Source organism: Geotrypetes seraphini, chromosome 1 (assembly GCF_902459505.1).
Source record: "Geotrypetes seraphini chromosome 1, aGeoSer1.1, whole genome shotgun sequence".
NCBI lineage: Eukaryota > Metazoa > Chordata > Amphibia > Gymnophiona > Dermophiidae > Geotrypetes > Geotrypetes seraphini.
The window spans coordinates 324,032,058-324,046,737 of NC_047084.1; the positions used below are offsets into that span (position 1 = coordinate 324,032,058).

Below are 14,680 nucleotides of genomic sequence, written 5' to 3' on the forward strand. Positions count from 1 at the left end.
AAAAACCAAAAATCAAACTCTACTGCCATATAGATGCAACCTGCAGCCATAAATAAAAATAATAATTTATTCTTATATACCGCCAGACCACGAATGGTTCTAGGCGGTTCACAGCAGATAAGGCTGAACATCCAGCGAAAATACAGTTCAAAAAGATACATCAGTTTCTAGAATGTACACAATACATGTTATATTTAAAAAGCATTAGGAAGTTTGGGTTACAAATTTGTCAAATAGTTGTGTCTTTAATAGTTTTCTAAAAAAATAACAGGATAAGACACCTGGCATGATTTTGCCAAGCCAGGCGTTCATTTTGGGTGCCTGGAAAGAGAGAGTTCTCTCGAGAAATCTCTTCAAACGACACGATTTGACAGTAGGATATGTGAATAACTGAACTCTACGTGTGGGCTTATTGGAGTGATTTAAAGAGAAATGGGAAACAAGGTAACCTGGGGACATACCAAAGATTGATTTGAAGCAAATACATACAAATTTGAATAAAACTCTAGCCTCAATTGGTAGCCAGTGTAATTTTTGGTAATAAGGAGTAACATGCTCCCAATTTTTCAGTCCGAAAATCAGTCGGTCAGCAGTTGACTGAACTAACAAATGAAAGGAAGCTGTATCAAAATATTTCTTAATGGTTCAGAGTTTCCAAAGAACTGAGAAACATTTCCTGAGTAACAAATCTGTGTGTTGTTCTAAAGTAAGGTGTCGATCTAAAGTCACTCCCAATATTTTTATGAACTGCTCTATAGGATAGTCAAAACCATTCAGGCTACTGGGGTTGTAGACAGATGGGTATAGTGGGTTTGGGGGGTATTTGGGGGGGGCTCACTATAATCTATAAGAGAGCTCTGGTGAGATGTATATATGGCACCCTTTTTGTGAAGTTCACAGCAGTGCCCTGTAAGGTGCCCCACTGCTCTGTTGCCATATCTGGGTAACACCCCATGGGTTTCCAACCACCTACCTACTTATTAAAATAAAATTAATCTTTTATTGTTCTATTACAATGTTAAAAGTTTAGTTGAATCAGTTCAATCAAATTAATTATTCAATAAAGGTCCAAGTGTTTCCAGAACCAAACAGGCCTTCTTAAGATGAACCGGCAGCTAGTGCAGGCAACAATTCAAAAATTCATTAAAAATTCATGAAATTCAGAGTCAATACAGTTCGTGAAGTTCATAATGTGCAAAAAAGTGAAACAGTTCATAAAACATCTAAAGATTGATGCGAATTCTCAATCAGAACAGGTGGTAGTACTTATCTCACAAACTCTATCCGTTGTTGAAACCTGGAGCCGTTGCTGGAAATTGTTTTAATCAAGTCTGACGAGCCTGCATTTCGCGGGAGTAACATCTTACCCGCTGTGTCAGGGCATTGAATGCAACAGTTACTCAACGGCACTGTAGCACTCTCCTGCCAATTCCAAGCACAAAGTAACTCAAGAATTGGGTAAAACACTCCATAATCTGAGGTATACAATCACGATTTGGAAAAGAAACTTTTGGGTTGGTTGATTTTGATGTCCAATTGTGTGAACCACACAGTGTTCTTTCTTATGAGTGTGGTTTTTTTTTTTTTTTTTTTTTTTTTTCATCTTTATTCCTTTTTATTTCTTTCAACAAGTGTACAATATTATTACAAGTAATTCACATCATTCACTTGACATTCTTAAGCAATATTATTACACATGTTTTAATTCCCTCCACCCACCTCCCATCCCCTCCCCTATCAACAAAATATTTTATCCAAACATATACATATTTAGACTCTCCCTCCCCCCCATTTTTACAAATTATCCCCTAAGGAAAAAGAATAACCCTTAATCATTACAATATTCAATTAATGGCCTCCACACCTCCTTAAACCTTTTAAAATATCCCCTCTGTACGGCAAGAAATCTTTCCATCTTATATAAATGACAAACTGAGTTCCACCAAAAACTACAATTCAATCTAGAACAGTCTTTCCAATTAGTCGTTATTTGTTGAATTCCCACTCCAGTAAGAATCATCAATAATTTGTTGTTTGCTGCAGATATTTGACTTTTGGCCCTCATACACATTCCAAAAATCACTGTGTCGTAGGATAATGCTACATGATTTTCCATCAATATATTAACTTGATCCCATATTGATATCCAAAATGCCTGAATACATGGACAATAAAATAAAAGATGGTCTAAAGTTCCAATTTCAATTTTACAATGCCAGCATCTATTAGACTTAGAGCAATCTAATTTTTGTAATTTAGTAGGGGTCCAGAATGCTCTATGCAACAAAAAGAACCATGTTTGCCTAATAGATGCCGACATCGTACCTTTAATTCTCCAAGACCAAATACGTGGCCATTGAGATGCATTAATTTGATGCTTAATCTCAATGCTCCAAATATCTCTTAATCCATTTTTTGGTTTCTTATTCAAATAATTAGATATCATTTTATACCACTTTGCGGCCTGGTGTCCCAGAAAATCTGCCTGGAAACATAAGAATTCTAAGCTGTAATGATCATTTAAAGATTTCCATTCAGGGAACCCCACCTGAATAGCCTGCTTCAATTGCAACCACTTATAACTTTGTTTTTTATTCAGACCATATTTATGTTGCAATTGTGAAAAATCAAGCAGCTTACCATTATCAATTACTTCCGTTAAGGATCTTATACCTGCTTTAATCCAATCCTTCCAGACAATCTTAAACCCGCCTATTTGTATCTTGGAGTTTACCCAAATAGTCTGCTGTTTCGATTTTAAAATAGAATCACTAGTTAATTTATCTACAAATCTTAATGTTTTCCAAGTATCCATTAATACTCTATTGTCTTTACGTATTCTAGGCACTTTTATACCAAGCAAAAGATCAAGCCTAAGTGGAAAAATAAGTGATCTCTCCACCCTTAACCACTCTGGTAATTGTTCCAAAAGCTCTGGGAGGACCCAATACATACCTTGGCGCATGATATAGGCCTGATGATACCTATAAAAATTGGGAAAATTTACCCCACCCTCCTCAATTGGTCTTTGCAAAGACACTAGAGCCACTCTTGCAATTTTACCCAGCCAAATAAATTTAACCAGAATACTATTTAATTTTTTATAAAAAGACCCTGAAAAAACACTGGTATCATTCCCAATTGATAGCAAACTACAGGCAAAATCATCATTTTAACAGTTTGAACTCTTCCCCACCATGACAAATGTAAAGGATTCCATTGCTCACATAACTCTGTTACTTTTTGTAATAAAAATTTTTCGTTTATTCTCATTGTCTCTTCAAGTGTTTTATTCAACCAAATACCTAAGTATTTTATACCATCCTCTTTCCAAATAAAAGGGAAAGAATCAAGTATACCTTTTGTACAATGCACATTTAAAGGTAAAATTTCTGATTTATTCCAATTTATTTTGTATCCTGAGAATTTTCCAAATGTATCTATTATCTCCAGTAGACATGGAATTGTTGTTTCCGGATTCCTCAAATGAAGCAATATATCATCTGCATAAGCGGATACTTTATATTCCACTCCAGCACATGGAATACCCTCTATGTCCTTTGCCTGTTGAATAGCTAACAACAAGGGTTCAAGAACTATATCAAAGAGCAAAGGAGATAATGGACAACCCTGTCTAACTCCCCTCTGCAATTTAAAAGCATCTGAAAAATTATTATTTATGTATAAACGAGCAGTTGGGGAGCTATACAGTGCTTGAATCATTTGTATAAATCCGGATCCAATACCAAACCATTCCATAGCTTGATACATGAAATTCCATTCTACACGATCAAAAGCCTTCTCAGCATCTAGTGATACTGAAAAAGCCGGATCATTAATTTGTCTTGTTAAATAATACATCTGAAATGCCAGTCTAGTATTATTTGAAGAGTGTCTTTGAGCAACAAATCCAGTTTGATTTATTCCTATTATATGCGGAAGAGCTTTAGCCAATCTTAATGCTAAAATCTTAGCTAATATTTTACCATCTACATTTATTAAAGATATAGGCCTGTAATTTGACACCAATGTTGGATCTTTATTTGGCTTTGGCAAAACAATAGTTAAAGATTCTGCCATAGTGCCTGATATACAACCTTTATTCAGTTGGTCCTGATATAGTTTTAATAAATATGGTAAAAGGGAAATTTGAAATTCTTTATAAAACTCCACTGTAAATCCATCTCCACCTGGAGCAGTCCCAACTCTAAGGGATTTCAATGCCATTTGTAACTCTTTTAATGATATAGGTTTATCTAAACTTCCTTTTATATGATCAGGAACCTTAGGTCCTTTAACTAAACTCAAAAAATCCAACCCATCTTTCTCTTTATCTAAATAAGACTCAGAAGAATACAGTGACTTATAATATTTTAAAAATTGTTTTAATATATTTCCAATTTGAGAATGAGAATGTCCTAATTCATCCTTAATTATGCTTATTTTCTCCTTTCTTTTCTTTGCTTTTAAATAATTTGCCAATAATCTTCCAGCCTTATTTGCACTACCATAATACATCGTTTGCTGAGCAAAAATATCTTTCCTTACTAATCCAGAGGAAATTTCATTATATTCACATTTTTTTTTTAACAATAATTGAAATGTCTCTTGTTCCCATTTATTAACCAATTTTAATTCCAAATTTTTAATTTCTTTTTCCAAATTTGCAAATTGCTTTCTTATCTGTTTCTTTTTATACGCAGAATATGATATAATTTGTCCTCTCATAGTTGCTTTGAAAGCATCCCATAATATTCCAATCGACATTTCCTCTAGGTCATTAAGTCTGAAATATTCATTCATTTTTATCTGAAATTCAGTGCAAAATTTAGAATCAGCAAGCAAAGTATTATCAAACCTCCATACAGGTTTGGAATTATCTTGATCTAATAAGTTAACTTCTATCCACACACCACCATGATCAGATATTACTATTGGTTCTATGTCAGCTTTTACAACTTGCTGTACAATCTGATCTGAAACAAATATATAATCAATTCTTGAAAACGATTGATGAACATGTGAACAAAATGTAAATTCCCGATCATTAAAATGAAGAATACGCCATATATCTTTCAAATTACATGCTTGTATCAAATTTTCTAATCCCATTGATTTCATAATTCTACTAGGCTTTTTATCCATTATTGGATCTATAACAGCATTGAAATCCCCAGCCACCACTAAATTAGTAGTAGCCAGTGGTAAAACTAATTATTGTAGAGATTTAAAGAATTCACTTTGATTCGAATTAGGTGCATATATATTTAGTAACGCCATTGTATTACTGCCCATGCTCATGTCAACAAGTACCCACCTTCCTTGAGGATCTGCCTTTACCATATTAAATGTTGCTGAACATTTTTTATTAATCAATATTGCTACTCCTGCCTTCTTTTTTACCGCTGGTGCAAATAAACATTGTTTTATCCACTTATCTGTCAGCTTCATAGACTCTGTTCCAGACAAATGTGTCTCTTGCAAGAAACATATATCTATATTTTGTTGTTTAATATATTCCAATACCTTTTTCCTTTTTATAGGGTGATTAAGGCCATTTACATTCAAAGAAAAAATTTTAAAACCCATTTTACAAATAAAATATAAAATACATATATAATCCACTCAAACATAAAATATACATTTTTTCTTTTTCCTTAAACCAATATATGAGTCTCCCTCCCTCCCCTCTTTCCCCATCCCCCCTATTCCCATCCCCCACCCTCCCCTCCCCTAACACAAATGCAAACTTCGAAACGCACATATTACTGAGCAAAAATAAACTCCCCACAGGCAATAACATACTCATTTTTCTTTCTCTAATCTTTCAAACAACCAACACTAAATTATCCTGCAGTCAATCCATTCTTCAATACCCTAAATACCTATATTTACTATAATTCTTTATTATATACTTCCCCTCTCATTCAAATTTCCAAACATTCTTCCATCCTATACCTCTAATATATTTATAAAAGTATATACCCAATATTTCGGAAACCATTTCTTACAATATATACCCCCCCAAGATTAATATTATTATTTTATTTTATTTTATTTTTTTTAACCTAAGTTTCTCACAACTTCAATGGAACATACATCACTCCATCCTATAATATTCATTTTTTTTTTTTTTTTTTAACCTTACATCAAAAGAAGGATCAAACATTTCAACCAAGCAGACCTCATATTTTTTTAAAACTCTCATTAATTTTCATTGCATCTTCAATCTATTACAGTCTATTCTCCATTCTGCAGAACTGTAACACTTGTACATCTTCATCCTGCTGTTTCAGTCTCTTATTCCATCTTCTTGCAGATTGCTATTTCATCTTTCTCCAATAAAGTATTTTTGCAACATCATCCTTATATCTCAGTCAATTTCAGATGCAAATTGTAAATCTAAATAATGCTCAAGTCATTTCCATCAGTCCATCTTCACATCTTCTTCTCTTTACATCAATAGTCTTTTGTATTTTTCATCTTATTATATTCTAAATTCCCACATTTCTCCAATGCAGCATTTATGTGTCCTCATATTATCTCAGTCACGCTCAAATGCAAATTATAAATTCACATTAAGAAACCATCCAAATCTTATAATTGTTCCTCATATTTTCTTCACTTCCTATATGCTCCATCCCTCTTCTTACCTTGTCAAAATCTTCTTTTCTTCTTTTCTTATTGTCTCTTTAAAATTTTTCATTTCTTTTCTTTAAATCTTGTTTGAAATGTTGATCCCCCTTAAACCTAACTGCAACAATTTTCTAGAAAATATTTTCTCCTTTTCTATTTTTTTTCCACTTTTTCCTTCTTTATAAAATATCTTTCAATTTTCACTCAAAAATATAAACCAAAAATAATCTAAGTATATTATTTATTACATTTTCTAAATAATTTCATGAAACCATAGGCAAATTATATTGATCTAGAAATTCCTGTAATTTGCCTGCTTCTTCAAAATTATAAGTTTTATTCTCATAAGTTACCCTCATAATAGCAGGGTATATCAATCCATATCTTGCTCCCATTGCTCTCAGTTTAGGTCTTAAATCCAAAAGCTGTTTTCTTTTGTAGGCTGTAGCTTTTGCAAAGTCAGGTACTATAAAGATCTTAGAATCCTGGCATTTAAGATCCTTGTTTGTTTTAGCCAGCTTTATAATCTCTACCACCTGCTGATGTCTTAGCAGCTTAAAGATTATTGGACGGGGACCCTTCTGACTATTTGATCTTTTCATCGGTATCCGATGTGCTCTTTCTATCTCCAAAGGAAAAGAACTTTTAAATGGCAAGATCTTTGGGATAAAATTAGTCACAAATTGAATAGGATCATTCTGCTCAATCCCCTCAGGTATCCCAATCAGACGCAAATTATTCCTTCTTTCACGATTTGATAAGTCTTCAAAATCCTTTTTCAACGCCTCTATTTCTCTGTGATCTTTTTTACACACCAGCATCTCTGCCTCAGATTTCTCAGCATGCTTTTCTAACTGCTCAATTTTGAAGTCAACTGCCTGCATTCTATTTGTCAGACTCTCTATTTCCTTCTTCACATCTTTTATATTTTTAGCGTTATCACTTACTATTTCTTTAATTTTCTGAAGTTCATTCATCAAATCACTGTTATCAATTTCTTCCTGAGGCAAAGGGACCGCTGTCGGGGATACCGAATCAATTTTTGTTCTTTTTTTACTTCCTGCTCCTGAATTCACCGGATTACTTTTACTAGTTTTACCCGAAGCCATTTCTTACTTCAATTCTCTCTTTTCCTTCACTTTTCTTTAATTTTAACTGCCAAAATCTTAATAAAATTTGCCTGTCACAACAGAGCTAATCCTCTACCCAGCCATCTTCGTGCGCTGCAAAGTTCTAGAATCTAGAATGAGTGTGGTTTTTTGTTTATGTAGTTTGAAGTACTTTTCAACCACACTAATTTTGAGTGTTATGGCCATATCTGGGTGGCCAGTCCATCACAATGCCTTCCCCTCCCACATCCAAAAGGTCTTGTTCTGGATGTTTCAGACTTGGACAAATATTTGAACGAGAATGTGGTATAAAGATAGATGTACCAGCAGTCTGGACGATCAAATGCCAGGACGTACAGAGACAATTTTCGGGAAAAAAAATCTTTTGGACATACTTTTTGAGAATGGACCTTTTGAGACTGTCGACTTTGGGCGACTAGTGCCCTACGTCCAAATCAGACTTGGACATTTCTTTTGATTATGCCCCTCTATGAGTACAACTAAATAGAAAATAAAGGGGATACATTTTTTTGACTAGCTTTTAGAGGCTAAAGCCCCCTTCCTCAGGTCAGAATACTTTACTTACTTGAGAAGAGAATTTGGCCTCCAAAATTTAGTCAAAAAATGTATTAAGTCTAACAAAAAGGTATCTCTATTTTCTGTTAGTGTTGATTAACAGTTTCTACATTATGTCACCCTAAATTAAAAATAAAATTATTTTTCTAACTTTGTTTTCTAGCCATTTATGTTTTCTAATTATGTAGGTTGCAGTCTTTGTTTACTTCCTACCTTCTCTTAACTTTTTCCAGGGTCTCTTATCAATTTTCTATTTTTTCTCCTCTCGAGTCTTCACCTCTTCTACTGCATCCATTTTTTATACTGAATAGGAAATATTTGCTTTCTTCTATTTTACCAACTATCCACTCAGTATCCAGTCTTCAATCTCCTCTCTTTTTGTTTTTCATCTCACACAGGCCTTCCTATACTGCTTCTCTAATTTCTGTCTTTCACTAACTCTTCCCTCTCTTTCCCCTGCCATGCAGCATCTCCTGTCTGTCTGTCTCTCTTTCCTCTCATCCATTCAGCATCTCCTCTCTATCTGTCCCCCTGCCCCACCATGCGGGATTTCATTTGTTCCTCCTTTCCCCTCTGCTCTATCCCAACCATGCAGATCTCCCCTCACTCCTGCTATATTCATCCAATCTTTCCTCTCTCACCCTCCCCTCAGCTATCCAGGATCTCCTCTGTCCTTCCATCTCTTCCTCTTATACCCTCCACTCAATATTGCCCCTTTATCTCTCTCTTCTCCCACATCACCTCTCTCTTTCTTACTCCCATCCAATTGCCTGTGTCTCTCTTACTCTCTGTTTTTCCCCCTATCTTAACATCCAGGATCTCTTATCTGTCTCTCTTACTCTCCCTATCCAACCATACACTTCTGTTTATCCCCCAAAATCCAGCATTGCTGATGCCGTTGAAATTTGGAAGGAACAGAGTGAGCACTTTAATTCTGTCATTGTGCAGTTCTGTGTTTAATTACAAGGCAAGCACTGGCTCCAGCTCATTTTCTTGCAAATACTGTCAATATCCAGCACTAGGCTCAAACCTTAAGTGCTGAAGAAGAGGAGTTAGCTATGACAAGTGTATCCAGGAATTATCCATCTGTAATGCCAACTATACACTTTTGAGCTAAGGGGGAACCATTCAAGAAATACAGTAAAACCTTGGATTGCAAGTAACTTGGTTTGCAAGTGTTTTGCAAGACAAGCAAAACATTTCATTAAATTTTAACTTGATATACAAGCAATGTCTTACAATACAAGTACATACAGTATACACGCGTCACATCACAACTGAGCCGATGGTTCTTCCCTCTCTGATACTGCAAGAGTGTAGTGACTGTTCTAAACAAGCAAAGTCTTGCAATACGAGTACATACAGTATACACGTGTCACATCATCACATCTGAGCCGATGGTTCTTCTCTCTCCGACGCTGCAGGCGTGTACTGACTGTTCTAAATGAGCGAGGTCTTGCAATACGAGTACGTATAGTATTTCGTATTAAAGTTTTTGGGTTGTGGAATGAATCGTCTGAGTTTTCATTATTTCCTATGAGGAAATTTGCTTTGATATATGCGTGCTTTGGATTACAAGCATGCTTCTGGAACGAATTATGCTCGCAAACCAAGGTTTTACTGTATATGATTGCCAATAGTGTTTTTAAGGAAGTCACACCAGTGAACTGGTGAAAGTCATTTATTAAGCACTTGGATTTACAGACCTTTGTAACAGCAGTAGCTTCTTCTGCTGGCACAGAAAGAATATTCTCTTCCTTTGGACTCATTCATTCCAAACTGAGAAATCGTTTGGGACCTGATAAAGTAGGAAAGCTTATTTTTCTTTTCCAGATTATGCGCAAACAAGAAGATGAAGATGAGTGAGCTACAGAAGACAGTATTTTAAGTTTTTCATATGTGGACCTGGCTGATAGTCAAGATATTTTGTTTAACCACATCAGTTAACATAGATGTTAACGCAAATACATTCAGGATTATATGCTATAATATTGTTTTGGTAACTAAGTATGTTTTAACCAGCTCTGTAGAATCATCTAAGCTTTTTGTTTAATTGCTTAATCGAATGTCTATTGTCTTCCGATTACTTTTGTTCTTTTTAAGCTCCCCGTGATCTGCAAGGGTACTCACCTTGATCCCTTATAGGCATAGAGTGATCCACAAATCTTAGATTAGAAAAAACTATTTAAATTGTTATTAAGGTAATGATTATTTTTATCCTTTCAATAAAGTACAGTAGAAAAGTTATCCAAATATGAATGATTAACCTATGAAACTGAAGATAGTTCATCTCACAATAATTTAATTATTATCTACGTATTTCTAATAATACAACCAAATCAGTAATTTTTTGATATAATTGTAAAACTAATCTGAAAAAGCTATTGTTCAAAAAATAAAACTTTCATCTGGTTGTAAATATTAAGATTATACCAGCAAGAATGAGTCCGTCTGTAGAAACCCATGATTTAAATCAAATCCACCCTGCTGAACATATATGGATTAATGGGACAAAGCCAACATGGATTTCATCAAGGAAAATTATGCCTCACCAAATTTACTAAGGGCCCCTTTTACTAAGGTGCGCTAGTGTTTTTAGCGCATGCAGGAAATCACCGCGCGCTACGCTTCTAGAACTAATGCCAGCTTAATCCTCCACTGACCCAGGTATATTAGATAGATTGTGAGCCCGCTGGGACAGTTAGGGAAAATGCTTGAGTACCTGAATGTAAACCACTTAGGCTTAGACTAAAATAAAAATAAATAATGTCTTTATATTGCTCTATGATGTGTCATAGAAACATAGAAATAGACGGCAGATAAGGGCCACGGCCCATCTAGTCTGCCCACCCTAATGACCCTCCCCTACCTTTGCCTAGTGAATAGAGCCCACGTGTCGATCCCATTTGGCCTTAAAATCAGGCACGCTGCTGGCCTCAATCACCTGCAGTGGAAGATTATTCCAGCGATCAACCACCCTTTCAGTGAAAAAGAATTTCCTGGTGTCACCTCAAATATCATATGTAATTTTGGTCACTGCTTCTCAAAAAAGATATAGTGGAATTAGAAAAGGTACAGAGAAAGGCAACTAAAATGATAAAGGGGATGAGATGACTTCCCTATGAGGAAAGGCTAAGATTAGGGCTCTTTTGCTTGGAGAAGACTGACAAAATGTTAGTAGAGGGCTGCATATTCCTAGGTCCTTTTCTCTTGATTTTTAAAATTATTATAGCAAAATATTTATATATCTTGATATTTGTATTTTTGCTTCTCCCATTGGTGAATTCCCTATTACGAGTGTTAAATTATTACAGCTATGTTTAAAAAAATATAAAAATGTACAGTATATTTTCCTTTCTAACATTTTTAAAGTACATCTACACAGTTAAATTACAAGCATATTTACTGAAAAATAGAAAAACTCACCCTACATACTAGCTGCATCCCTTCTATATCCTCACCGGAAAGGATTTTTATTTGAGATGTGCCTTTAAGAGCCTGCTCAGATTCAGACATACCTGTAAAATGAAATAAGGAAAGAAGTCTCAATTTCATTTTTATTGTACACTTTTTTAAAAAGGAGGACACTATTTTTCCAGTTTTATTTCTCTTTCCAGTTTGATATAGCTTTTTAATGAGCTTCTGTGGTTCACTCGCCCTGCTTCTATCTCCCCCAATTCTCTTATCACGTGGCTTTCTGCCATATTTACGAAAGGAGAAACAAAGCTGCTCACCTGACTACAATCCTCTAATGCTACTGCATAGAAGAGATAATGTAATAGGGTTTGATAATGGTGACAAATGTAGCCAAGAGTATACATATTGCTGGCCCGCAGGACTCGACATGAACCAGGCTCCCCCTTCCTGCTCAAGATTAAAGAGATGAAGGGCCTCCTTGCAAATCTGCTGTGTACCCAAGGTCAATACAAGGCCCTTCAAAGCCTGGGACCCCAAGCAATTGCCCTGATGCCACATACCTCACCCCTGAATATACAGTAATGTTGTCACTGATATTCCTGACCAAATACTCCATGAATCAGATTGCAACACCAATAAATGCGATATCATCATAAGAGAAGTTAATGTTCAGAGACTGAAAGTACCTGCACTACATTTTCACATAACCATGATTACTACCAAATGATGGGAAAATGTTCCTGGCAACCGGGGGAAATCATAGATTGAAACTTTTTTACAGTACATTTTAAACTGAAGACTTCAATTCTTAATACCATCAAATTCAATGCAGTATGCAATCTTATCATCTCTAAAAATAATTAGAGTATCTTTCGAATCTTCAGACCACCACTTATGTAGCATAAAATCACGTGGTATAGTTCCTCATCGATTCATGATACTTTCTTCTTAATATATGTTATTTTCTTCTTTTTTCTTTAATGATGCTAGTTAAATAATTTCTTTCTGTCGTTCTTAAATTGTCTTTAGTTTATAATCTTTTGTAAACCATGTAGATCTTATGGTTACGCGGTTAAGAAGCACGATGTTATGTTATATTATGTTATAAATGTTTAACTACTTTTTCTGAATTTCATCTTCACTTATGCATTTTTCAATACATCCAGTGTCAAGGAAAATAAATATACATGAAGTTTTTACTTATCTTTAGAGTCTATCACTGACGTGTTTCCTTGTTCTTCTTCAGGGTCAGGGGAGATACATATAATTGTGTTATTAACACTCAGGGCTCCTTTTAAAAAGGAGCGTTATGGCCTTAACGCGCGGAATAGCGCGTGCTAAAATGTCCCGTGCGCTAGCCGCTACCGGCTCCTCTTGAGCAGGCGGTAGTTTTTCAGGTAGTGCGCGGTAATCCGGTGCGTGTGCTAAAAATGCTAGCGCGCCTTTGTAAAAGGAGCCCTCAGTTACACTGCCGATGCCGGTTCAAAATTGGCAGCGTATCTCCCCGACCCTGAAGAAGAACAAGGAAACGCGTCAGTGAGGGGATGATAAGACTCTAAAGCCAAGTAAAAACTTCATGTATATTTATTTACCTTGACACTGGATGTATTGAAAAATGCATAAGTGAAGATAAAATTCAGAAAAAGTAGTTAAACATTTATAAAAGAAAGAAGAAAATAACATATATTAAGAAGATAGTGTCATGGATCGATGAGGAACTATACTACTTGATGTTATGCTACATAAATGGTGGCCTGAAGATCCAAAAGATACTCTAATTATTTTAGAAGTGATAAGATTGCATACTGCATTGAATTTGATGGTATTAAGCACTATACTACTACTATTAATTATTTCTATAGCGCTACCAGACATAAGCAGTGCTGTACAGAGTCACAAAGAAGAATACATTCCCTCCTCGAAAGAGCTTACAATTTAAACAGGCAAGACAACAGTATGTCATGGATACAGTTAAGGGGAACAGGTTAATCAGCTGGCTGGGTTGGAGGGCAGAGGAGTAAGGTTAAGGATTGAAGGCTATATCAAAAAGGTGGATTTTCAGTCTGCTTTTAAACAAGGGAAAAGGAGGGGCTTGGCAGACAAACTCAGGTAATTTATTCCAGGCATAGGAGGCAATTAGATGAAAGGAACAAAGTCTGGAATTGGCAGTGAAGGAGAAGGGTACAGCTATGAGCAGCTTATCTGAGGAATGGAGTTCTCTGGGATGTGTTTAAGGATAGAGAAGAGATATTGAGTGGCAGCAAAATGAACACATTTGTAATAGGAGCTTGAACTGTATGTGAAGGCGGATAGGGAGCCAGTGAAGTGATTTAAGGAGAGGGGTGACATGAGTGTGGCAAGGTTGGTAGAAGATGATATCTACCACTGTTTATACCCAGTGATCAATCGAGCCACATCAGAATCTACTAAATAGGCCTCAAAATCCAAATGGATAATCACTCAGGGAGAACTAAACTCCCTTAAAGAGTCCTCTCTTAATCATAGGCCCGCTACCAGAAAAACACCAGAAAGAAAAAACTCCCTTACATTTAAGGAAGAAAAAAAATCTCTGCTCAAAAAAACCGTACTGAATTAAATGGCTCATAAAGATCACTCAGCACAAAACTTCTAATCAAATCCAAAGGTTATCAAAAAAGTTTTTAGTAGTTTATCTTTCAAGTCCATTGTTTTTCACTATTCTCCAGATCAAACTATGGTTGTAATCCAAAGATTGCAAAACCCTTTATAATGTTCTCAAGAGTTGCAAAGCTCACTTTCAAATTATTAAATTCTCAACAAGAGACCCCTTGCAAGACCTTGTTTCACGGGTCGCTGCATCAGGAGGATAACCTCTCTCAATGTCGAAGCTGCTCAGACTGGCTTACGTGGCCCCATTCTAAAAAGACGCCACCTGTGACATCATGAAAGGCACGAAATTAGCA

The 14,680-nt window shown here is 35.5% G+C and overlaps 1 protein-coding gene across 1 annotated transcript in view; it reads right to left on the reverse strand.

Annotated features, from left to right (window-relative positions):
- The window catches only part of METAP1 (methionyl aminopeptidase 1), a 212,090-nt gene that overhangs the window by 61,852 nt on the left and 135,558 nt on the right, over window positions 1-14,680 (reverse strand). Inside the window, 1 exon segment of the mRNA XM_033957361.1 lies at window positions 11,748-11,839. Coding sequence (XP_033813252.1) covers window positions 11,748-11,839 — 92 coding nt within the window.